Source organism: Eucalyptus grandis, chromosome 6, assembly GCF_016545825.1.
Source record: "Eucalyptus grandis isolate ANBG69807.140 chromosome 6, ASM1654582v1, whole genome shotgun sequence".
Taxonomy (NCBI): domain Eukaryota; kingdom Viridiplantae; phylum Streptophyta; class Magnoliopsida; order Myrtales; family Myrtaceae; genus Eucalyptus; species Eucalyptus grandis.
The window spans coordinates 18,434,869-18,460,746 of record NC_052617.1 but is presented as its reverse complement, the minus strand read 5'-3'; the positions used below and the strand labels follow the sequence as shown (position 1 = coordinate 18,460,746).

The window sequence follows — 25,878 nt, the reverse complement described above, 5'->3', positions numbered from 1 at the left end:
ATTCATTAAACATTTTTTATCGAGCAAATTAAAACCTCTTCCCTTGATATATAAACTGTTTTGTAAAAGTCGAATCCATATGTGGAATGCAGGTACACCTGTTTGATAAAAACTGAAAACTAGGTACTTTAAACTGTGAAGACAAGTGCTACTAATCTTAAGTGCCGACAATAGAAAGAAATGAATATTTGACAATAGCTGAATTTTTATTTTTTAAGGACGGAGTATAATTTGCGTTTTTATTAATGATATGATTATGGATGAAATTGGCAGGTTTTCCATTGAATGATTTAAGTAATCCAAGCCTCCACTGTTGGTGAAGTTGATTAAGGGCATCAGGAAATTTTCAGCTCATAAAATTGAAGGTCACAGGGTCCAACCCTGCAAGCTACATGCAAGCTACTCTGAGTTAGGCCTTTTTGCATCGCCCAAGACATGGACTTAACTAGCTCATGATACTTATAAGGTGTCTCATGGACCTTCACATAGTTGGGCATCCTTACCCATCTGCTAGATTATAGCAAAAAAGAAAATTAATCCCTTCTCACGAAACCATTTAAATGAACTTTTTTTACTAAATAAATATTTTTAAGCCAGAAGAAATGGCACTACCAAATGAGGTTAATCGTGTTAAATTTTGAATGCTTTAATTTCATCACATTCTTTTCTTTTTCTTTTGTTGGTTTGATTTTCAGCCCTAATTTTGTATAAGTGTGATGTGCCCAGTGATCTAATCTTCACTAAAGTTAATTTATCATTCGAGAAAAGCAAATAGAGAGTATGCCCCTAATTTTGGTGAATAGGGAACATTGAGTTACTTTGATGATAGGCCTATAAAACACAAAAATGCAAAGAATTCCCTTTTTTCCCTTTTCCCTTTTCCTTGTTGGGGGATGTTTTTCTCAATACACTGGACTGTCACATCAGCCAATTGTGTACATTTAAATCACCGAATGAATATATTTTCCCTTTTTTTTTTCGATCAATCGTTTTATGCCTCGAAAGGAGCCTCATTTCACATATTAAAGTTTTGTATGTTTTGTAAAAAGTAAATAATTTGAAAAATATTTTGGTAAAAATGGTTGTTTATATCATTTGACATGGTTCATAAATATTATGTGTAAACATTTTTCATGGATGATGAAAATATTAATTCTTTATTCATTTTTGTAAGCGACATAAGTGCTTTATTGCGACCCGATTTGTTTTCAAGTTTAGTATGGTAAAAGAGAGAGACAGGCAATGCAAGAAATCAGGACTTGAAAGGAAGAAAAGTCCTTGCCTCGCATACTTGCCATTCCGAAACTGTGCAAGAGACATCGTTACATACGTTCACCCTTTCCCATCTAGAAATGCTCTTTCAAAGGACATGGTTATCGTGCACTCTTTCAGTAACGAAACCAGACGATTCAAAATATCTCCGTGCAAGGGTCGCTACCGAGAACTCACAAAAAATCTTGAATAAACACCTTTCTCTTATAATGCAAACATTCTTAAATCCGGTTACGAGTTATGATGACTACTTTGGTGTCAGGCTCTACTTCAAGCATGTCAATGTGTCCATTTGGAATAGCTGCGGATGTACTGGGGCAGCACCGCACTGTGACTCTGTGTTGCTAAGTTATGAATCGTAATCTTAAAAGTTGTAGAACTTAGAGGAGAGCACGGATTAGGTGAGCCGAGTCGCGAAGCATTTTTTGGCCTTGATCGAACTAACCAGTCCTGGCCTAGCCTGAATTCTTTTTGACAAAATTAAGAATAGATTGGTTATTGCATTTGCCACCTCAAAAAGCACTTTTTTTTTTCTTATATGCTTATGCTTTTTTAACTTATACATGACTTTACTAAAGTGCTTCGAGCATAAGTAATGTGTTTTCTGTAATTTATATTTCCATACTTCAATTAAGGTTTTTAAAAATCTGTTCGATTCGGTCCAGGCTTTTGAGTTATCGATCCTTTTTGCTCACCCTAATAGAAACTCCCTAACTGAATATGACAGTTTCCTAATAACCTCTATAAATCGCTTCGATCGTGAGAATTAATAAATACACTACAAAAATTGCCCTTCCTTTATGTCCATAACAGCTATGGAGTAGCTATACTAAACACATACATTGTACTTCTACTCGGCCATTCACAAGCAATCTCGTAGTTATGAGACCCGGTCTCCATCAACATCGATAGGATGCTCGATATTCGAACTAGAACCATGTGATCCTCTGACCAGTATTCTGCCCCCTCGACGAGCCACTTGCTCATGCTATATTAGTAACCTAATCAGTGTTGCTCCAAACATTATCCTTTCCCCATATGAACCATACGAGCTTGGATTTCGTTACCTCTTCGATCTTCACCTTCTCTTCTCGACACATATCACAAGGCATATTCTAAGTGAATAGTGACCAAAAATAAAGTGAGATGCTAGCTGCAACGAGAGGAATCAAAGGAGGGTTTTTCTGTTGCTTTAGCTCTTGCGTTTTTTTTCCTAAGATTTCGGAATTGTTAATTGCCGCAATAATCCCAGAGAATCTCAAGTTTTCAGACCTGAGATTCCTTCCTTAATTTGAAAGATTATGCATTCTACGCACACCCCAAATTCCAATTTTTAATTTTCTCTTTTATTAGTGTTATTAAGAATTGTCCTATTCCTGCGGACCCCTATAAATACCCAAGTCCCACTTCCCCAACGTATGCGCAAAGACATTCCTCTGTCCCCGGACACTTCTCTCTCTGTCTTTCTCTCTGTCTCTCTGTCTCTCTGTCTCTTATCTGTCTCGCTCCTATGGCGCTTCGAAGAGCTCTAGCGAAGCGACTCTTCGACTCTCCCAGACCAACCTCGGCGGCGGCGGCGGCGGCGGCGGCGGCTACGCCCTCACTCCAAGCCATCCCTCCCCCTCCGACGGCCGCCACCGCCTCCTTCCACCGCGAGTACCTCACGTCGCCGGAGACCGCCAAGAAGGGCCTCTTCCGGCGCTTCCTCCAGCGGCGCGCGATCAACCAGGCCGCCGGGCCGAGGCTGCCGGAGTTCCTCTCCCTCCCGGTCGGGGACAAGCTCCGCGAGAGGCTCCGGAGCCTCGACGGCCTCGGTGGCGGCGGGGAGCGCCTCCGCCTCGGCGGGCTCCCGCCGCCGGTTGATGGGGGCCCGCTCGGCGGGGTGTCGGTGGGGGACGCGAGGAAGCTGCTGAGGCTGTCGCGGGCGGAGATGATCAAGGCGAAGCTGAGGGAGATCGACGCGAGCTCGATCTCGTACGAGGAGTTCCGGAGGATCTGCGACCAGGCCTGCGGAGCTGGGCGCGAGGAAGAAGGTGCCGAGTTCGCGAAGGCGTTGGACGAGTCCGGAAACGTCATCGTCCACGGCAATGTCGTCATCCTCAGGCCTGAGCAGGTACCCATCATTCCCTTTTTAACCATTTTCCCTCGCGACTCCATATCCACCGTAGACAAACTCGAATCTCTACGAAACGAACGAAGAAAGACATAGGAGCCGATGCTGCTGTTGCAGCAGCACGCAGCAAATGATCATGTCCCAAAATGTTAAATTTCTTGATAACTATGCTTTAATGAAGACTATCACTATCAATGGCCGAAAGGCATTGCCATCTTGGGCTTATGGAATGAGATATCCATTAGTGCCAATATGGGAGACAAAGATATCATCTTTCAAGTTTGCCCTTTTGAATTTGCATCCTTGCCCATGCATTTAAGGACCAAGGCGGGATGTGGCGAGTCGTGCCCTTTGCTTAACTCCGTCCTTAATTGGTACATCCATTAATGAAACGAGAGCCAGTATTGAAAATTTTGACCTTCCATTCTTGCATCCAGCATCTGATCTAGTAAGTTGCAACTGAACATTTCACTAATTTGCAGGTGACCAAGTTAATGGAGTCGCTGCTCTACCAGTCCGTGGCCAGGCCCAACGACCCGAGGAGGAGGGAGCTGGAGCAGATGGAGAACCAAAAGGCCCTGATCGACGAGAGGGCCCGGGCCCAGGTGAAGTGCGAGCTGTACGGCGGGCTGGGCTTCCTGGTGGCCCAGACGCTCGTGCTCATGAGGCTCACGTTCTGGGAGCTGACCTGGGACGTGATGGAGCCCATCTGCTTCTTCCTCACCAACCTCCACGTCGCCCTCGCCTACGGCTTCTTCCTCCGCACCTCCACCGAGCCGTCCTTCGAAGGGTACTTCCAGCGCCGCTTCAAGACCAAGCAGCAGAAGCTCATGAAGATCCACAACTTTGATGCCGACCGGTACCGCGAGCTCCGCCGGGCTTTTTACCCAGACGAGTCCCGTTCCTCGTGGGAAAGAGCATGAGAGCCAGTTTTCTCGGCTCAAACGGAACTAACCATTTGAGGCTAAGGTAATAAGGTCGCCATGATTGTAAAAAGAAGAGAGAGTTGAGACATGAATACCTGTTTTTTTTTTTTTTTTTTTGGTCGTCGTGCATAGGGATCGGGCCATTTTTCTTGGGGTTTACCTAATTGAAGGTTTGAAGGGAACGTTACTGACGATGACGACAAATGTTACATCAGTTGTCACAACTTTTCAAGTGCAGCTTGAGTAATTCTTGTGGGAGATTCGACTTCAATTCAATGCGGGTGAGAAACAAATTGATGGGGTCATTTCAATAGTAGAGATGAATCTGTACATAAGAGACTGTCGGAACAGATATTGCATGAGACGTTTTCGACCTACTTTCCTCGTCTTTTTCTAGTGATCGATCTCCAATGAAGTTTTTCATACGTGCAACGTTGTCTGAACAATTTCATTACAACCTATTAGTACTCAGATCAGTGGGACGGAGTACATCTAAAGAGAGCTTTATGTAAGAAACGTGAAACAACAGTGGCGTTGCCCCTTTGCGATGAGGATGAATCTCGTATTCTTTAAATAATTTTGTGGCCGAACTTTTAGTTAATTCAAAACCTTAAAAATATCTCATTCTTCGCATGGAAGTTGAGGCAATGCTCCATTGCCATCCTAAATTCACCAAATCGATGGTTTAGAAACTCTTTGGTACCAAGGTGAAGCGGCATCACTCAGTCGCACTTCACGTATTCGAGCCGATTTACCGGGTCATAAGAATTATATCAATTATTATGGCCTTCAGTCCATTGAGCCGCCCTGCCTTTGGTCCGATTCCCTCAATTTGTGTCGAATATTCTTGCTTGCTCATCCTCAACTGACCAGCTGGACAGCATCAAGAAAATCCAATAAACTAATAAGGGGAAACGTTCTTGGTTTCGTTCCAGTAGAAAGAGAGAGGGAGTTGGTGGAACCGACTTATCAACACCCTTCTTAATGAATCACGTTTTAGAGTAGATGGGTTTTGTATTATTCGAATTCGACCGTCCAACAGTCCACGAGCATTATCGACCAAAAAAAAAAAAAAACAGTCCACGAGCATTTAGCACTAGATAAAAAAAAAAAAAAAGTAGGTAGAATATAGAGAAAATTATTTAAAAAGTCTTAAACTTATTATAATTGTACCAATTTAGTCATCATTTTTTTTAACTAATTGAGTTATAAATCATTTGTAAAATCACTAGCATGCATACATGACACGATTGTCCTACATAAGGCGATTGGTGCTGATAAGAACAATTTTTAATAATATTTTTTGAAATTTTTATTTTTATTTTCTTTTTTCTCTTTTCTTTATCTCTCTTTTTTCTTCTTTGCTTCTTTGTTGAGTCAATCGTTGGACTCAGTAACTAGCCAAAGGCAAGAGCAAGCAAGGTTGACCTTGCTAGCCTCTTGTGAAGCTTGCCCCCGTTGGCCATGGTTGGACAGGGTTTGATTGGTGAGGTCAACCCTTGCCTAGCCATCGCGAGGCTCGCCCTCGCCGGACATTGGGAGCTGAAATGACTTTCGGATTGTCCTCCTTTTGCAAGAGCTGATGCAAGAACTTGAGGCACTTGTTGTACTTGTGAGATTGGAACAAGAAGAGTGCTTCCTTGGCCAGCATGGTGATGATCGACCAAACGCCCTCATCCTTTGCCGTTAGTCATAATGGTAGCGACAACAGCAGATAGGGATAGCACCATGGACAAAATCTCGCAATTCCATTTATCTGGAGAATAAGAATTGTAGCGATGCACCTACCTACAAATCAATCGGTGCAAAAAAAAAAAAAAAAAAAAAAAAAAGCATTTGCAAAGGAGCTGGGAATCTAACGAGAAAGAAATCAAAGAACAATTCAAGGTTGCAATGAGCGATTGAGCATTGAGGCTCTCAGAATCCAAGCATAGTTTGTACACATTTGGTTCCATTTAAAATGATTACATTCTTAGATTTTGTTGTTGATTAAATTCTGACACAGTTTTTCCAAATTCAGCTCCATTTGAGATGAAGTTACCGATTCTCTTATCTACATGTGATATTTCATGTTAAGAGTCGTCATGGAATATGTCTTCTCTAGTAAAATCGAAGAATAAAGATATTTTGTGGCCGGTGGAATTTGGATGAAACCCTGTTGTAGCCCGAGGGAAAGACCGATCAAATCAAGTTAATACAAAGGTGAGCCCATCATGGCCTACGCATCATGGGCCTCTAATATTATAGTTCATCTCAGTCCAACACGAATCCACGTTATTGAGGAGGATACAGCCGAGCTAGGCCACTAATCTATAAACAAGTGCGTCCTTTCTTAGGGCGCAGGCCTGCATCCAGGCCTATTTCTTCACGTTGATTAAGCCGAAGATGTTGACAGATAGAACCCCGTGTTTGCTGCACATTCTTTTGGGAAACGCTGCAGATTTTGGAACGACCCAGTTGCATCTCCTTCGTGCAGCTGTGCTCTCTCTCTCTGTTTTCTCTCCCTCCGTTTACGCGATGATCTAGCAGAAAATAAGAGTAGTTCTGCATACAAATGCAAGCAAGGAAAACAGAAGGGAGATTACCAAAAACCATCCTCAGTTTTCATTGGAAAATCACGTTGCATCTTTCAGAACCTGGCAAAGAGGTGAAAACCAAAACAGTCGGAAGCACACGTCAAGTGGGAAACATTTTCTAACAGCCCGTCTACATCTCCATGCCGTGATTAAGTTTGGTCTATGGTAATCCGTATCCTCAGTCGATCTTAGCCAACAAAAAGGCCCAATCTTCAGCAGAACAAAGTGGATAAATGCACTTGACATTTGGAGAAATATAAAGAGGTATGGAAGTTGCTCCATAATTGAGATTTTGCTTAGCCTAGGGCTGGCCGGAGAACACTCGGCCTCCATCTGCGACCCCGTGAGGCGCGATTTCTTGCCCTCCACTCACTCCGGTACAGAGGCCAAAGAAAGGTGCCCGAATTATTGCCCATGAAAATAAGGCTTATTGGAAAAACTTGTCAAACACCTAAAATTTTCATCAAGCCCAAAACCCTTCGAAAAAGCTGAACCAAACACATCCAGGTGCTGTTTGGTAATCATCTCAACAGTGACTGATTTTGATTTTTTGTTCCTAAGAGTAGTTTGGGAACAGAATCTTATTTGATAAAATTTTTGTTTCCGGGAACAGATTTGGAGTAGAATTAAGAATAAAAAAATAGCTAATTCTTGTTCTGAGAACAAATCTGATAATCAAGTCTTCTTCCATTTTCTCTTTTTCTTATTATCTTCTTCTTCATCTACCGCCATCCCGCGATTGCCGTCCGCCGTCCGCCGATCGCTGGCAACCGGTCTAGCGAGCTTACCAAAGGCTCGCTAAGCCAGTGCGAGGTCCGGTGAGCTCATCGGAGGCAAGCCCAACCATCGGTGAGGCTCGGCCTCACTTAGGGCTGGGTAAGCCTCGCGACGCCCAGCCCCGCTAGTGGCCAGGCAGGGCTGGGTGAGCCTTGCTAGTGGCCAAGCGGGCCTCGCCCAGCCCTGGCGAGGTCGGCTTGGCCACCGGCGACGCTCGCCCGATGAGGGCCGACCTCACCGAGAGCCGACGATGCTCCACCGAGGTCGCCAACCCTCGTCTGGCTGGTCGCCAGACTAGCGACCAACCACAAGAAGAAGAAGAAGAAGAAGAAGAAGAAGAAGAAGAAGAAGAAAAAGAAGAATAGAGAAAAAGAAAAAAAGAAAAAAAAAAAAGTAAAAATTTTAAAAAAAAAAATTGATTTGGAACATAATCAATGAATACGATATCAAACGCAATTTTATTTTAGAATTAAAAATTTTGGACAGTTACCAAACAGTTTAAAATGCTTAGAAATTATTCCTAAAAACAGAATATAAAAAAGAATCGTTTTCGATTAAAATCTGTTTACGGGAACAAAATCGTTACCAAACGCATTCCTAATATCCTCTCTCAAAGGTTGAACATGTCAATTAGTCGAAGCTCAACCAATTGCCAAGAATCTCCCACTCTCACGTCATATGCCATGCTCAAGAACATGCAGCCGGCCCTTTGTCGTTGCCAGTCCATGGCTCAAGAGATAATATGTTAGACTGAAGAAGAACAACAACGTCGCTCTGCATATTCCCCTGATCTTTTCGACGGTTGCTCTGCATCTTCTTTTTTCCTTTTTCTTTGTGTTGGTGATTTTTCTCCCACAAATTACCAGAATCGGATCAGATTTCTAATGATACGTGTACCAATCTACGCTTTAGGGGGTGTACCCCAAAAATAAGAATTCACGGTTCGAGCAGCCGGCGAAATTAATGAATACCTAAACCACAGCTTTTATATCGAAATCACGCACCACGGACCTAATAACTCGCACGCTAGAGAGTCGAACATCGGTTGCGGAAAGAGAGATTTCAACCAGATAGAGGCCTTGAGGACCGTCCGAGGCTTTCACGTTATTCTGTTGCTGACCATACGTATCGTCCAACCTTCCCTTTTGACACGCAAACTCCCCACGACTCAAATCAAACCCACCCACTAAAAAAATAGACTTGGATCTCTCGTCACAGCTCGTCGGAACACATTAAAAACAGGACGGCGATGGGACAAAAAGAAGAGGCGACGCTACAAAAAATGTTACATCATCTTCCTCGTCAATTCATCATGCAAACGTCGTTTAATTTACAGCTTCGCTCTGGACAAAATACATGGAGAAAAAGAACGAGAAAAAAAAATTGGGATTATCCCCGTTTGTTCTGCACAAAATAAGAATCGGAGAAAACAAAACAACAAAATTCCTACGAAACTGATCGAAAAAAAAACCAAGGCAGTTACCAGATGCGCCCAAAAAAAATGAGATCACAATCCCGAGATCAATGATCTTTCTTCCTGGTGACCTTCGTCTCCGAGCCGGAAGAACCCGCCTGCTGCGCCGCCGCCGCCGCCGCCGCCCCCGTCGACCCGTCCTCGTCCTCCGCCACCGCGCCGACCTTCCGGTACTTCAGCTGCACCTTGACGTAGAACTTCAGCACCAGGTAGAGGATCGCGCCGTTGAGCACCGAATTGAACACCCAGGCCCCGATCCCGTTGCACCCGCCTTTCCAGAAGTGCAAGAGCAGGACCCCGAAATGGCAGAGCAGGTTGTAGCACAGCAGGATCACCTGGCAGTTCGCGACGAAGGGGAACCGGGCGCCGGGGAGGCCGATCGCGGTCCAGAACCGGTAGCCGTAGACGACGGCGTAGAGGAGGGTGGTGGAGAGGATGGCGAGGACCTGGAAGGACTGCGAGAACTCGAGCCAGAGGAAGGACATGCAGAGGAGGATGGACTGGTTGAAGAGCTGGAAGAAGGTGAGCCGGCGGCGGCGGAGGACGGTGAGGAAGGTGCGGAGGAGGTGGAGGAAGCGGGAGAGGTAGAAGGCGTAGGACCAGAAGAAGACGCGGCCCGAGGGGCGGGTGCCCAGCGGGAAGCAGAGGAGCCACTGGATGGGGGTGGTGCGGGAGCGCCGCCACAGCCACCGGGTGTCGCGGATCTCGGCGGAGGCGGAGAGGAGCATGCCGGCGAAGACGACGGCGGAGGCGGCGGCGACGGCGAGGCTGTGGAGGGCGGGGAGGGGCCCGAGGGGGACGGGGCGGCGCCGCAGGGGCGGGGGAGGAGGAGGAGGAGGAGGAGGTGGAGGACGGAGGCGGCGGCGACGTAGGCGGGGACGGCGGCGGCGAGGAAGGACCAGGTGGAGCCCCAGAGGTGGTGGCTCCACCGGAAGTTGACGATGGCGGGGTGTTCGGACAGGTAGTACTTCAGGGTGGCCCCCGACATTGGCAGCCGCGTGCCCATTCTCTCATCTGCGGGAAAGTCTCGAGATTTCGAGTGCGCGATTGAATCGGATTGACAGAGAAGGAGAGATGAGCAGATTACAGTTGAGAAATCGCTGGAACTTGAGGTGGGATCGAGAACAAGAGGAAGGTCAGCGAGCTTATAAAGTAGAGAGAGAGAGAGAGAGAAAGGAGAAAAGGAGAGATTTTTATATACGCGGGTGGAGAGAGAGTCAAAGACTGGTGAAGATTCAGCTCCTGTCTGGTCTTTCCTTTTCTCGGTTCCAATGCACATTCCACATCTCTCATTTCCCACTTTTTTTTTTTTTTTTTGGGTCTTTTTGCTTTTCTTTTTGATGCCGTAGATTTTAGAAAAAGTTATCGAAAAATTCTCATTGGCCACCTGGATCTATTATAAGTGATGGGCAAGGAAGCACTTACATTTTCCTAATTTAAAAAAATGGGGGGAATAAAGACTGACAAAAACTTTGGAGAACAGGGCACTTTTGTGAGTTCTATATCGTCGTAATTAAATATATAAATGTATGTCGTAATACGTGATTTATCGATTCTAGGTCACTCGTGGGACGATATGTTGTACAATGGTTTTGGTCTCTCGAGACTCTTAGTAGGAAAATTAAATCCTGACCAAGAGGAGGCTGCCTTATAACTCCATTGAAATTTTTGGAAAAGTAGGACATTCCACTTTCGGTAAGATGAGATGCATTTCATCTTACCACCCAATTTTGACCAGTAAAGGATTTGATCGATTGAAAAATTCATTGAGTAATTCGATGGCAAGTTATCTAATACAATCATATTGTTACCAATTATGTTGCTAAACCTTATCTGTTGTACTCGTGATAGTATTCAATAAAAATGTCGCAATATGCCATATTACGTTTTTGGCTATTTATCAAAACCTTTTTTTCTTTCCATCTTTAAAGTAATCGCTTCCCTCATTTTAGATTATGATTTCCATCTCTTCTCCTGGACCCTTAGAATGAACTTGACTTGGCATATGAAGGTGAGGCTGAGAAAATACACCGATTTAAGAGGGGGCAAAAGAAGTAAAAATATGGAATGACAACGACAACTTTTGGATCATAAAGATTTGCAAGGGGCTATATTAAAATAATGCTAACCCCGTATTGGCGAAAATATCAACAGCCATTGAGATTTCTTTAATGGAGGGTCGGGGCCGAATCTGACGAGCATCTGGAAAGGGACAGGAACAGAACATTAAAGAAATGTCCAAAAGAGCATAGACTCGTGCAGCGTCAAGTTAACATATGATGTGATCATATGAGGTGATGGACCAGGTAAAAACTAGGCGGCGGCTCTTCCAAAATTGACATGATCATCTGTCCATGTTGCTTTGATTGAAGATATTCATATATAGATCACTTGGCTAGGGTTTGTTGTAGATTTAGCAGCTCGCTTTGTTTACCGTCGTTACGCTTAAAAAGAACGGCCGTGACTTAGACATTACATAGCAATCGATGATTGATACAATATGTTTAGGACCATAGGTAATTTATTTTTTGACTACGGCATGCGATTGAATGAGGTGTCGACATTCCTTTGGAAGCTCATCAGACACATTAATTTCGTCTTTATCGCTTATGACTTTCGTGTCCGAGTTTGATGTTATCTTTTGATGGGTTTTAGCATAGAAGAGTTGTTAGGTAATTGACATAAGCAATTACGAAAATTGCCAATGCAATTACCTCTCTCACTATACCCGTGCGTGATTAAAGTTTTGAAAAATGGGGACTTTTCTTTTACAAGTGCTTATGGATCTCTCATTTTCATAAATGTACCGCCGTGTACTTGTTTGACTATAAAAATAATTTCATGGTATGTTTGTTTCAAGAAATATTTTTAATAAAAAATTACTTTTTGAGAAATCACTTTTTAAGAAAAAAATTTCCTTTTTTTTTCAAGTTAAGAAATTCATTTTCCTAAATTGATGCATGCATATTTTCTTCAGCTTTAGATGATTATCTGTTGACTTATTATTTTCAGCAAACCAGAAATATAAAAAAAAGTCCATAAAATTAATTTGTAGAAAATTCTCTCACTAGAATGAATGCACCGGAAAGAAAGTATTTTCTGCGAGATCATTTTCTAAGAAAGTATTTTCCCTTTTTCAAATTAGGAAGTTTATTTTCTTAACTTTAAGCATACATATTTTCTTGGACTATAAATTTTTGTCTGTGCATCAATTATTTTTAGCATATCAAACGTGTGAAAATCCAAAAAACTAATTTGTAGAAAATTTCTCGATTCGGCGAGAGGAGAACCTCTTCTCAAATTTTTTCTCTTTTTATAATTCAAACTACGCGTGACATTGACAGAGTCTAGAATCCTGTGTTTTTCCTACTTCCTCGTCAAGCAAGTCTTTCCATGAATGCGGCTGCTTAAAATAAGTTTGAAGTTCGACCAAAATGAAGAGACACCGGCATTATTTTCTAGAAGTATTCCCCACCGAAACATGAACAGCAAAGCCACACGGGGCCTAAAGAATCTTTGAAGAGTCCTCGGGGGAAACGACTTCGATGGCTCCTAGAAACACTTCCTTCCTCCAACCAACACGACGATTTGGTTCACGATGTGACTCGAAGTTTTTCCTTTGGAGGTAAAGAATGCCGTTAGGTATGTAATCACGGAAAAAAGTGCCTGACCCCAAGTGACATCCTCGGCTTTGATGTTGATCCACGATCTTAATCTGCCTTCTAGAAAATCGGTTCTAAGAAGAAGCTCGCCTACGTGATAGGACCTTTGGAAGCGGGAACGAAAGCGACCTATCGCTCCCTTCTAAAAGAAACACAACACACATTAAATTAGGTTCACGAAATTGAAATGCGACTTATGATGTGTGAATCCAGGATCTCGCCGGCTTTGATGTGGATCCATCATGATCTCGATCAGCCTTCTGGAGAATAAACTCTAACAAGAAGCTTGTCTACGTGAAAAAAAACCTTTGAAAGTGTGGATGAAAGTAATAATCGATCCCCTCTAAGTTAATTCTGTAAGAGAAACACAATGTATATTAAACTAGGTCCGCGAAATTATTACACAAGACGGGATGCATGGAGGATTGCTATTGCGTGCGGAAGATATTCCACTTGTTTAGATATCCACTTACTATTTTGTTACATCATTTAATAAAGTTATTTGGTAAATCAATACCGATATATCTGCCACCGTTTGAAACTTTTAAGTTCTATGTATTGCTTATTTGTATTAATTCCTAAATACTGTTCGTTTTAATTCCATGATCATGAATCACAGAGGGTCAAATTCTTTCGGAATCTTAGATAATGTTGCGGCCCACGTGGTTCTTGAAGCCCTAACAAGGGGTGCTCATTCGCTTTTTTTCCTAGGGTTTCTTTGTTCTAGAAACGCATATAAAACGTTTCACTACATTTCCCTCAGGCCTCACCTTGCTTTTTCTAAGGTTTGTCTTGTTGAGCAAGGCTCTTTTAAGTTTGACTAGTACGATGTTACGAAAAGTGTTATTCTCCAAGAATCCACGTATCTTCTCCGACCTGATAATTAAGATATAGCTAACAGGGTTCCAAAGCAACTTGTGGCTTTCGCACCCTCATCAAAATCAAAGTCGAGGGGAAATTAGTCGATCGTCAACTGATAAATAATGCGATATTTTTGTACATTCATCTCCAGGTTCCTGGGTGTCATTAGATTGCTAATATATATTACATGATTTGATATTTGAGATTCGGTGGCTGCATAAAATTAGGGATAGATATTGATAAAATGCACAACTACAATTTGTCTCGTGAGCTTGGATATGACTTCATATATATAAAATATCGACACTGGAGGTCTTTAAACTTATCTTGAAAGCTTAGATTTATATATTACTTTGTTTAAGTGGATACTTTCATGAAATAATCTCGAAAAAAAAAAATTGTTGATATGGCTGTTAAATACCATGCCGGCTCTTACGTGACAATTAAAACCTCGAAAGTTTAAAAAACGGAGAGTATAATGGAATAAGAAATTTATAGAAAAATGAAAATATGACTTCAGCTGGACCGCCAAAAAAGGTCCACAGAGGGCAATGGTGCTGCGGCGGAGCCGCCGGTGCATGGAGGTGGCAGACAGGCCAGGCCGGCTATGCGCCGTATCAAGTCCTTTTGTTTTTGAAATTTTTGGCCCAAAGTGCAGAGCCCTTTTTTTCAATATTTTGGGCCTAAAGGGCCATTAGGCCCAAGATTCAGTAAGCGTGGCTGATGTTGAAATGCTAGACAAATTTCTAGTTTTAGACTATGTTAAAATCCATTTCTTAGGTAATCCAATTTCTAAGATGAGCTAAACAAGATTCTTTTCGGGTACCGAAAGGTTTAAACGGAGTTTAACTGGTGATTATTTTCTCATCTGACATTTTTTAGTCCGATTTTTATTGCGATTGAATGTTTGCAATTCCAATTTTCGGAAAATGTGCGATCAATATCGGAAAATCTCAAACTTTCCAACGCTACGAAAAACGAGCATCCAATCCTAAGGGGTCAAATATTGGCTGTTTAGATTTTAAATGACAACTTTGTCCAAATAACTCATTTTGATGAGTAGAACCCATTTGTGAGGTTTAAAATTTGTTCAAGGCCTCAAACCTCGCTGGTTAACCTTTGATTTATTATAAGTCAATTCTAGGTTAAACTTAATGATTTCTTGAAATGGGGACAAAATTTGAGCTGTTGACAAGCGCTCATGGCAATATGATCTTTCGCCTTCCTCTCAACAGCCTAGTTTACCTATCTGGATTCACGCGTACACGGGTAGCCATGGATGCCACCTTGGCGATCGAGGTTTCACTTTCAGACAGATTGGTTCGCGTCTTCCTGGTCCTGGGAGCATGTGGTGGCGGTTTGCTCCAATGGGGTGATCGTCTGATATTTTCGTCGTTCTCTGTCAGATTGGCATTCTTCCATCGTCCTTGAGCGGCGGGGCACGGCATTGATATCCTCCCTCCGGATCCTAATGTCCGGTCCGCGGACAACGTGGGCTTCGGGTCGTGGGAAATTCTCCTTCCTGAGGCATGGGTCCTCACAGCTTTTCTCCACTGGAAACTGTCGTTCTGGAGATGGTTAGAGCCCCGAGTGGTCCCTAAATTCCCACCACCAGCACATGAAGTTGCTTCTAAACTGTTAACGTGCGACCACAAGATCTTTCTCATCGCAGGCTACTCGGCTACTTTGCCCTTTCTCGAGCCACGTCCCTTTCCTCTTCCGCGATTCGTAGCTTGCGTCTGTTTCGCGAAGATGACGGTTGATTCGAAAGCCATCTTTTTTACTTGGAAGACATGTCACGTCTGATGCTGCCGTGGTTTGTGGTTGTCATTTGCCGATGCCCTCTTCAATGATGTGCATTTTTTCTGCCGATTTTACAACAAATTTCCAAATGCCTACAATAATGCAGATGTGGTCTGCCATATTTATTAAACGGTCTGCTGGGCTTCGAAGCATACTCTTAAAGAATGCCTTGAATTTTCCTAGGACCTTACATAAATCATCAGCCAACCAGATACTTTGTGCCTCGGGATTTTTATTTTTTATTTGGTAAAAAGTGCCTCGGAATTTAATTCCTGAAAAAAGAATAAGAGAAGAGCGCCTGCTTATATTCTGCATATCCATCGATTTGAAAACCTGAAATGATTCCAAAATAAGAATATGTATAGCATTGCGATGATATAAAATTTCTACTATTTGGATCTATAACCTAATAATTCTTTCTTGTGGTTGATTGAGACATTTTAAGTAGACCTATCAAAGTGGGTCTTAAATCAATTTATTAACTCAAAATTTGTTGGGATGGATCATACATGGACCACCTCAAATTTAAAGGGACTAGTCATAATGAGTTCTAAAATGAATAGCCCAATTTTATTTTATTTTTAAATGAGTTAAAAAATGAACCCATTTTCCAGGCACTTAGCTTGCACCAACTTGGCTCAGACTGTCTTCTCTCTCTCCCTCTTCGATTGCCATCTTCTCTTCCTCCAACCTAGCCCCGGACGCTTTTAGCTTGCACCTTAGCTTCTTTTGATGCTTCGAGCTCTTCAATTTGCTGCACCAACTTGACAATCTTGGTATTCTTGGAGCAAGTCATGCCCTCGTGCTCGAGATCGGTCTTGAGGTGCAACTCATGCTTGTGAAGGTCCCTGATGAAGTGGATGAGCTTGGAGATGTTTGGCAGAGCTGCACATAGGCAGAGGTAGGGGTGAATAGGATCTAGGTGAGCAATTCCAAGATGGGAATCAAGAACAACCCATTAAGGATCGGTTCCCAAAAATTAGAATAAAAAACCACTCGTTAATTTCATAAATCCACTTGAGAACCAAATCACCGGTCCAATCCAGTTCCCAAATGGATCCATGGAACTAGTCCCTGATCCTTACAAAATTGCATTTATCAATTAATATCATAGTGAACCTAGTTTCTACGTAGAGCACTGAAGCTTGTTTGACCTCAAATTTGGATTGAATTGCAAGCTATTGATTTTGATTAACAATTTAAAATTATAGGCCAGAATGAATCAATAATATTCGTTAGTTAGGAACTTAATTTCTCCAAAGGTTATGGTTTGGTGCTCTAAGGCATGTAGAGAATTAGACACTATGTTAGAAGTCCTAACTTCCACATAAGTCAAAATATTAATTGTTTGATTTATCTTTTTTGAATGTTAACCTAATTAACTCACGGATATGGTTAATGAGACACCTAATTATGCTTTTCAAACTAGTTATTGATTCTTAATTTCATATCATGATGACAAAGCGTTGCAACATTTATGGACATCACCAATTAGTCTCATCCATCTTTTTCGTTTGTTTATTTTGTTTTGATTGAACAAACAAGTCAATGGTTTATTAGAATGAACAAAAAAGAAATGGGTTAATCCTATTGTGCATATGAGAGACAAAATTAGTCAATCTAATACTACATATAAATATTGGTTGAAAAACTAGAAAAATAAGTAAGTACTCAAGTTCGAATTTCTTTTTTAAAATATGTATATATATCAGTTCAGTTTGGATGGGCGGTTCCATGCTCGGAACCTAAAACCGGACTAGTTTGCACCGGTTCATGTGGATTGGAACGGGAAACCATATCAGTCCTCATGGGAATCACTGGTTCTGAGCTCATCTAGTCCAGTTTCGGGCGCTCTGGGCACGTTTTGGTTCCATTTTACACCCTTAGGCAGAGGAGTGAGGGAAGTAGGCGCTTAGGGACCAGCCGAATGTCACCATCTAGGAGGAGCTCTGGCCGAGCTCGACAACGGCACCGACCAATCATTAAGGACCAAATTTGACGGTCTATTGAGGTCATCTTCTCCCTCGCGCTACACAGCTCTTAATCGCGTGATTGGTCGTCAAAGCAAAGGCCATCCGTAAGTGACAAGGCTCTCGGTCACGTCTTCTCCCTCGCAAATGGGTGGCAGCGAGGCTGACGTTCCATCTGTACGCGATGCGGAGGCTGGAGGAGACGGGGAAAGGTCGAGGGTTTGTCGAGGGTTTGTCTAGGGAAGGAAATGACGTTCTTACAAATGAAGGGGGTGGTGGCCAGGGTGCCGCGGTGGTGCTAGCAATGGAGGAAGGGGCAGAGCCGATGTTCAATTCGGTGCGATGAAAATGTATTTGTCGAAATGTTTTTTCTTTATTTTTAATATGTTTTAAATTTGCCAAACGCTTAATTGGTATAGTCAAAAAAATTTAAGTTATGTGGATGAATTTCATCTAGATCTAGGTTGGGTTGGGCTGGGTATGACCCATCTAAATTGTTCATAAAATAAACGAGCTAATATTGGTTATAAAAGTGAATTTAGGTGAAATACATTAATGATTCACCCAAAGTCGACATACCCCAACCCGACGCGATCCGACCCTCATTTGCCACCTCTAACTCTAACATGGAAAACAAAAGTGAATTAAACCTTAAGTTGATGATGACAATTTCCAATTGTTGATTTTTGATTATCGGTCTCACTTCAAACTAGTCTTTTTCTAGTAAGCAACACTTCATGCGTCCCAATCAAGTTGGTTAATATTAATATCAAATCATGCTTCACAAAGAATAATCAAGATCGGTCTAAAATCCTATAATATATATATATATATATATATTTATTGAGACAAATCTAGAAGGTATCAGCACGATAATCTTTCTAATATAATATTATATAGATAATAGATTAGCCCAGTCCTCTAAAATGCTAGAACAGCTAAGTTTTAAAGAAGAAGCACTTTATGTGCGTGAATAAACGAATGCAAATGAATAAAAAAAGAAAATGCGAAACACACAAAAGTGAGATTCAAGTATAGAATGCTACTTAGAAGTTTCTTGGCAACTACGTGGAGAGCGTTCCTCGAAAGTCAAAGTCATCTTTCTACCCAATCAGGCTAACAAAAATAGAAAATGTTTATCGACTTCAATAAATTAAGAACAGCCAATCGAAAGTCACCCTCGAGACTGGAATAGATACTATTAAATATTTTTCTTTTCCGATCTATTTCTCAGCCTTGAAACTTTGACTCTCTCGCTCCCCTAAGTCTTCCGTAAGGTACCCACTCCGGTCGGCACGTACTTTCGTTTCAGCCACTTCTACCGCAAATGGGAAGGGGACCATGGCGTTGTCGTCTTGCTCGCCAGGACATAAAGAAGGACAACGTGCACTTTCATTTAAGCTTGACTTTAATGGCACCTTCGTGTCCCACACGCATTAGGGTTCATGGGTAGGATGTCGGTGACCTTTGGAACCTGTCAGTCTCCCATCGATCTTGACATTAGCTCATCCTGTAGATCGATTTAGCAAGATCTGTGGAGATACACCTTAAGAAGAGCGGTGTAGCAGTCAAACGGGTTGCTGGGATTATCGAGAAATTATCTTAAGGAAATCGTGGTTGTCGTTTCACATTGTTCGTTAATAACGTTTTGCGTATTTTTTTTTCTTTTATTCTACCGATAGGGTTTAATACAAAAATCTGATAAATTACATATGAGGTGACCCGTTACAATAAGATAAATTATAATGGTCCCTATGTCCGGCATTAATGGGTCTTCAATTAGAAAAACTATCAAGTCTCAACACAATATTGAAATGCGTTGGCATATTTTTTACTTTCATAGTATATGTTCGATCTGACATTTCACATGTTGATTAAATTAATTGGAAAGTAATCAATCGATTGAGGACTCGAAATTTTTGTGGTTTCTAAAGTAAATTGATTGAATCTCTCTCTTCCCTTGCGAGTTGGTCGCTAGTCTTGAGTTTGTCATCCTTTTTTTGGCTCATAGCATAATACGAAAGGAAAAGTAAACACCTATATGAACTTGTTAGATACATAGAATCCTACTTGTTACCCAATAACCTTGCCCAAGATTCAGAATTCTAAGTAGATACTCTCAAGAACCGTGTCATCTTCTATCCTATCAAACTAATTGCAGGATTATAAAATGAAAATTGCATAACATTTAAACTCCATCATTGATTAGATGGATGTATGGCACAGTCTTTTTTGAATATATTTTCTTTCTTACATCTGTACGACATTTCGCTCGCGTGCATGATTAACAATTATATGATACTCGGGACTACTGACATGGTTTAATGTAGAAATCCGATAAGATACATTTGACGCAATGTGTTACGATAAAATAAATTAGAACTGTTTTTTAAGACATATTATGCCTACTGTTAATGAGTCTTCATTAGAAGAACTATCAACTCTCAACACAACATTGGAATGCGATGGCATATTTTTACTTTCATTGTATACGTCCGATCTAACATTTCATCTTTTAATTAAATTAATTAGGAAAGTGATTGAGGGATTGAGGACCCAAAACTTTTGTGATTTCCAAAGTAAATTGATTGGATCTCTCTCTCCCCCTCGCCCCATAAGTTGGCTCCCGTCTTAAGTTTGTCAAGCTTTTCATTTGGCAAGTAGCTTAATTCGAAAAGGAAAAGTAGATACTTACATGAACTTGTTAGGTACATAGAATCCTTGTGACATATCCAATAACCTTGGCCAACTTCAGAGAACTCGGAGTAGATGCTCCCAAGAACCGAGTCATCTTCCATGCTATCAAACTAATTGTAGGATTATAAAATGCTGATTGGATGACTTCGTTTACGTGAATGATAAGGAAGCGCATAAATTTTCAAATTCCATCATTGATTAGATGGGATGTATGGCGCGACCTTTCTTAGAAATACATTTTCTTTCTCAAATTGTAAACGAGCTTTCACATGCATGATTAAACAACTATATGGTACTCGGGACTCCGGTGAATTTTCCACGTTTATAATAATTTTTCGTGACAACTTCTGCTTCTTTTCCCAGTCTTTAGAAGTTGAAGAGTTGACATCAACATCGACCATGCGTTTGTCCGTTTGAGGGAAGGTTCCGAGCCTCGTTGTTCAGTCCTTCCTCGCAAGACAAGCGTAGCATTATTTTGAATCCAAAAGCAGCACGATTATCATTCCTCAGAAAGGAACTGGGATCGTTGCAACTATTCTCTTCTTGACCACTCGAACGGCGACTCTTTCCCAGGGGGAACAGCCCTGGTGCGAAGCGTCCGTGTTTACATCGAGCTGCTTTCGAAAGAGAGGCCCAATCACGAAAGCAAGCGTACGGGCTGACAGCAGGGGAGCGTCTGTTACAAGATTGAAAAAGAACCCTTCGAGTTAGGTTGAATTTGATGGTTTTCTTTAAACAGTAAAGATTAGATTTTCGTAGAAGCTTCGGCGAAATGACCTTGCCGAGGGAAAAAGTCAGGAACTCCAAGAGTCGATAGTGGCATGCTGAGCCTTTGACTATGGTTCTGTGTCTAGATTGTTTGGTGAATGATTGAGCAGAGGGTTCGGTGAGGTGCTGTATACGATGGGAGACGAGAGGCGGGCATGTGAGAGGAAGCAATGGCGCCGAGGGGAGAGTGCCGACAAAGCATTAGGCAAAGCATTAGGTTGATATCTTGACCTAATTCTCTCTTTGCCCTTTTCTGGAGAGTCCACTCGTTCAAAATTAGGGGTCTTTTTTGACAGAAGCCATGCTATACAGGTGTGCCGCGTGCAAGTCCCATCTGTCCCATTATTCGGACTGATTATCAAAGACATGTTATAACGAGACGCGCTCGGCTCCACTTGATTCATAAAAAATAAGAATTTTAAAAATATTTTTCTAAAATTAATCCTTGATATAATTAACTAATAAAAAATTTATATCTGAATATTTTTTTTGGTGAAGTATATCTGAATATTTTCGTGAATAATAAAAATACTTTTTATACATTTATTCTTATAAGTGATATATTAGTAAATCATTAATTTTCATAATTTTTAATATTGCATCCAAGAATATCATCTATATATAATTATACCAATATTGGAAAATTTGCACAAATGGGTCTATCTAATGTGTAATTCAATCTTGGACATTAAAATAAATTCAATTAAGTCCTAATTATTTTGAGTAGACCGCGCAATCAAATTCTTCGACGTAACCCCACTTACAAAATTTCACCACCGTGTCATTCTTAAATATCTTGAGCATAGATGTTGTCCTTTTCTTGTGGCCACCGTTTAAAGTGAACTTTTTAACATTCGGCAGTATTCCCTTCTTTTTGGTCACAATACTGTAGAGCATTACTTCCTAACTCACCCTCGTGAGTAATTCTTGGGATCATGAAACGATATGCATTTTTAGTTAAATGAGAAAGAATTAAAAAGGAAAAAAATGGCCCTCTTGGTTCCTCGTTCGGTCGGAGAAACGCGCTCTCACCGCGGTGCTAACGAAAACATCGAACGCTCAACAAAGCGTCGTTTTCCAATGGAAGGTGGCACGCTAGCTTTCGCGAGGGGGTTGAGCTCTCCGGGTTTTAATAAAACGGGAGAAGTCAGCTCGGTTCGAGAGATGCCTTGGATCGGCAAATTCCACCTTCCCACAAGAAGGCGACGGTTCAACTCACGAGGAGGAGGAGGAGAATGCGTAGAGCGAGAGAGAGCGAGGGAGAAAAGATGGGACATCGAAGTCCCTTGAATTCTCCTCAAGATTATTATTCCACGAACCAATTTTGCTTCATAGGATCACTAATAAAGTTCGCTTGCAAAAGAAATGCTTTTTGAAAAGTTTCCGAATGATTAAAAGCTAAGTCTTCCCTTTCCCCACCGCCTACCCCCTCCCACAAATTGCCCTCTCCCTAATTTACCCAATCAAAGAATTAAATAGAGATATACCACCGCAAGGAAGGGACCGCACGAAAAAATGACAATTTTTTTTTAAAGGAAATTATGACCCTATGCTACTTTTAGTTTTAGTTCTAATAAAAAATTTGAATTAGTACGACAGATCCTAAGCTCAACAAACGTCCCTTTTAGGGAAAGTTCTTGACCGAGCTCTCTCCTTTTTGCTGCCCTCTGGCCAGCCCATCCAGCTCAGTTAATCCCAATCCCTCGTTACCATTCGCATTCCCATTCCCTCTCTTCTTTTTTTATATAAAATTCATCTTCTCCTTCTCCTTCTCCTTCTCTCCTTTTTCTTTTTGAAAAAAGAACAATAAAATTCGAATTAAATAGTAAAAAGATACGCCGAAACCGTGTTCCAATCTTCAGACATCATTTAAAAACGCCCCTCATTCATCCCCCCCTCTAGGCTCTCTATCTATCTGCCCTCCACTCAATACAAAAACGAGTTCCAAGAAGCCAGAGCCACCCCCCCAGGTCCCAACCCTCGTCTTTCCCAAATCCCCTCCGGTCTACTCTTAATGCCTCTGCCTAGTAGCAAAGCTCTCCTCTCCCTCTCCCTCCTCCTCCTCTTGTCGATCTCCGCCGCCGTCGCCAATGGCGGCGGCGCCCCCGCATCCGCCACCATCGACCCGGGACGATTCAAAGAAGCCCCGGAATTCTACAACTCCCCAGCCTGCCCTTCCCTCCTCAACGCCTCCAGCGACGGCAACGGCGACGACGACAGCGAGGGCTGCGACGGCGAAGACGATGTGATCTGCTCGGAGACGGCGGTCCACGTGGCGATGACCCTGGACGTCGCCTACATCCGGGGCTCCATGGCGGCCATCCTCTCCGTCCTCCAGCACTCCACCTGCCCCCAGAACGTGATCTTCCACTTCGTCTACTCGGCCGCCACCGCCGACGCGTCCCTCCTCCGCGCCACCGTGTCCTCCTCCTTCCCCTACCTCCGCTTCCAGCTCCACCCCTTCGACGCCTCCGCCGTCTCGGGGCTCATCTCCACCTCCATCCGCTCCGCCCTCGACTGCCCCCTCAACTACGCCCGCTCCTACCTCGCCAACCTCCTCCCGCTCTGCGTCCGCCGCGTCGTCTACCTCGACTCCGACCTCGTCCTCGTCGACGACATCGCCTCCCTCGCCGCCACCCCGCTCGACCCCGGCTCCGCCGTCCTCGCCGCCCCGGAGTACTGCAACGCCAACTTCACCTCCTACTTCACCCCGACCTTCTGGTCCAGCCCCTCCCTCCCCCTCACCTTCGCCGGCCGCCGCAGCCGGCCCTGCTACTTCAACACCGGCGTCATGGTCATCGACCTCGACCGGTGGCGCGCCGGCGGGTACACGGCCAAGATCGAGGAGTGGATGGAGCTCCAGAAGCGGATGCGGATCTACGAGCTCGGCTCGCTCCCGCCCTTCCTGCTGGTGTTCGCCGGGGAGATCGCGCCGGTGGACCACCGGTGGAACCAGCACGGCCTCGGCGGCGACAACTTCCGGGGGCTGTGCCGGGACCTGCACCCGGCCCGGTCAGCCTCCTGCATTGGAGCGGCAAGGGGAAGCCGTGGGCGCGGCTCGACGCCAACCGGCCGTGCCCCTTGGACGCCTTGTGGGCTCCTTACGATCTCTTGCGCACTCCCTTCTCACTGGACTCCTGATCCAGAACCAGGAAACCCGACATCCCCCGCCGCCGCTGCCCGAAGCGCGAACTCGATCCACGGTCGACCACCACGACGGCGCGTCGCGGAGTTTGTGTAGATAACGCACGCACGCTCTCTCCGGAGATGCAGGTGGGCGTGTAATTCCATAATTTTTGAGACGCTACTACCGGCTTGATGGATCGACGACGGCGGCGTCACTTGATCGGCGTCCTATAGTTTGATTAGCGATTACATATGTTGGAAAAAAATATATGAAATTCAATTGTAACAATAAGGAGGAGATCCAGAAAAATATCTGGGATCTTTTCGATGTTTTTCTTTTTGGAAAAATTTTTACGCTCCGGCAGAGATTTATCATCCTGTACATGTACCCTAAGCCTGTATAGCAAGAACTGTAGAGCTATTTTGAGGTGGATTCATGAACAGTTGTTGATTTTATATCCGCTAATAGCCTAATACAAAAGATCTTACTTGTAGAGGGAATTATCCGGTTCAAAAATAATCAGCCAGCTTGCAGTTTTCCCTTTTCTTGAATTGACATCTTGGGTCCCATAAATGTGCCTTTCTACACCACGTTGTGCAATCCAACTATCTTCTAACTTTTCGAAATTCATTTTTAATTTCATAGAGAGCATCATCTGGGGCTACTTAGATCGGGCCCCGGTCGGAGGTAGACGAAAAGTCCAGGTCGACCGGCAGAGAGGAGACCGCTCACCTCAACAGTCAGTGATGGATCCCTTCTACCGCATCATGTCCGAGCAAATTAAATAAGAAGAAACTTTGGTATAACGATCGGTATCCAATATTATTTCCTTGTGGGTAACAATGTGATCATGACACGCATATATCATCATTATAATAACCGTCTCGAGTGTGCATTCATAAATGATGTGATTACATACTTAAAGAAAGATTCTCACCGACGATATTTCTCACAGAAGTCGCCTTTGAATTATTCATAGCTAGGTTTGCTAGCTTCTTTTTCCAAGTCGGCAAGCCTCAATTTGATTATGATTATGTCTCTTCCATTATTCATAATTGTCCTCGAATCAATTATAATCACATTTTCTTCACTATTCGCGGCCTTTACGCGTCCTTCGGTCAAATTTCATTTCGATAGAGCGTTTTCACTTGATTTTGCCCTCGAAATTTCTCGCGAGACTCCTCCAAATTTGATTACCACTAGTTTTAATCATTGTGATTGGCAATTATCGTCGTGGTTTCGAGTTATAAATGAAAAAAGAGGGGGGAAAAAAAAGATCTGTTAATGGGTCGACAAAGATAGGTCAACGTGCCAGCCTGTCCTCGGGGATTTTCTAAAATTCGAGTGTCGGTGGAGTGAGGAGAGAGCAAAGAAGGGCGGGCGGCCATGTTACTTTCCCACTGATTGCCCTCACATCGGGGACACGTGGCGACCGTTCACAGGCTGAGCTTCTTCATCGACGAGGGGGCACATGGTCCGGGGATTTAAAATGGACGTGGACCCTGCTCTTCTTTATTCTTTTTCCTTTTTTTGTCTAATTTCCTAAATACTGTTCGTCTGGAATATGCGACTTTTGCTAAATTGCGCTAGCCAAGATCTGAAAGAGATCAGATGGGTCGCTTCTTCAATTTCGAATGCGAATATTTTAATAATTTATAGCAGCATGACCGAGCTAAAAATTTAATTTAATTCTTCTTTTCTTTATTCGTAAGTGGATTCGACTGTACATCTATTCGTTGAGGTCATCTAAAAATGCAAAAGAAGAATATCCATCAAAAGGAAATGTCTAATTCAAATAAACTTTAAGAAAAAAAATGCAGTGATAGTTAAGGGTCGACTGAAAGATGGAATG

The 25,878-nt window shown here is 42.9% G+C and overlaps 2 protein-coding genes and 1 pseudogene across 3 annotated transcripts; 2 read left to right on the top strand and 1 right to left on the bottom strand.

The window, feature by feature from the left end:
• Positions 1-2,705: 2,705 nt before the first annotated feature.
• Positions 2,706-4,688, top strand: LOC104448725 (calcium uniporter protein 4, mitochondrial). Its single transcript, XM_010062608.3, has 2 exons — positions 2,706-3,385; positions 3,868-4,688. Exons 1-2 carry the CDS (start codon positions 2,783-2,785, stop codon positions 4,306-4,308), a joined length of 1,044 nt encoding a protein of 347 aa, XP_010060910.2. The 5' UTR covers positions 2,706-2,782; the 3' UTR covers positions 4,309-4,688.
• A 4,249-nt stretch (positions 4,689-8,937) lies between these two features.
• Positions 8,938-10,389, bottom strand: LOC104448724 (elongation of fatty acids protein 3-like). The gene is given in 2 exon segments (XM_010062607.3): positions 8,938-9,971; positions 9,974-10,389. Coding segments are annotated over 2 exon segments (957 nt in total). The 5' UTR covers positions 10,145-10,389; the 3' UTR covers positions 8,938-9,185.
• A 12,283-nt stretch (positions 10,390-22,672) lies between these two features.
• LOC104448723 lies at positions 22,673-24,562 on the top strand (annotated as a pseudogene). Its single transcript, XR_001988622.2, has one exon. The product of XR_001988622.2 is annotated as a probable galacturonosyltransferase-like 1 (transcript).
• The last annotated feature ends 1,316 nt before the right edge of the window (positions 24,563-25,878 follow it).

What these genes read in the sequence shown, in the direction of transcription:
- LOC104448725 (XM_010062608.3), top strand. Translation starts at nt 2,783, where the DNA reads ATGGCGCTTCGAAGAGCTCTAGCGAAGCGACTCTTCGACTCTCCCAGA. An exon ending in TCATCCTCAGGCCTGAGCAG is followed by an intron (nt 3,386 to 3,867) that starts GTACCCATCATT and finishes ACTAATTTGCAG; the next exon opens with GTGACCAAGTTAATGGAGTC.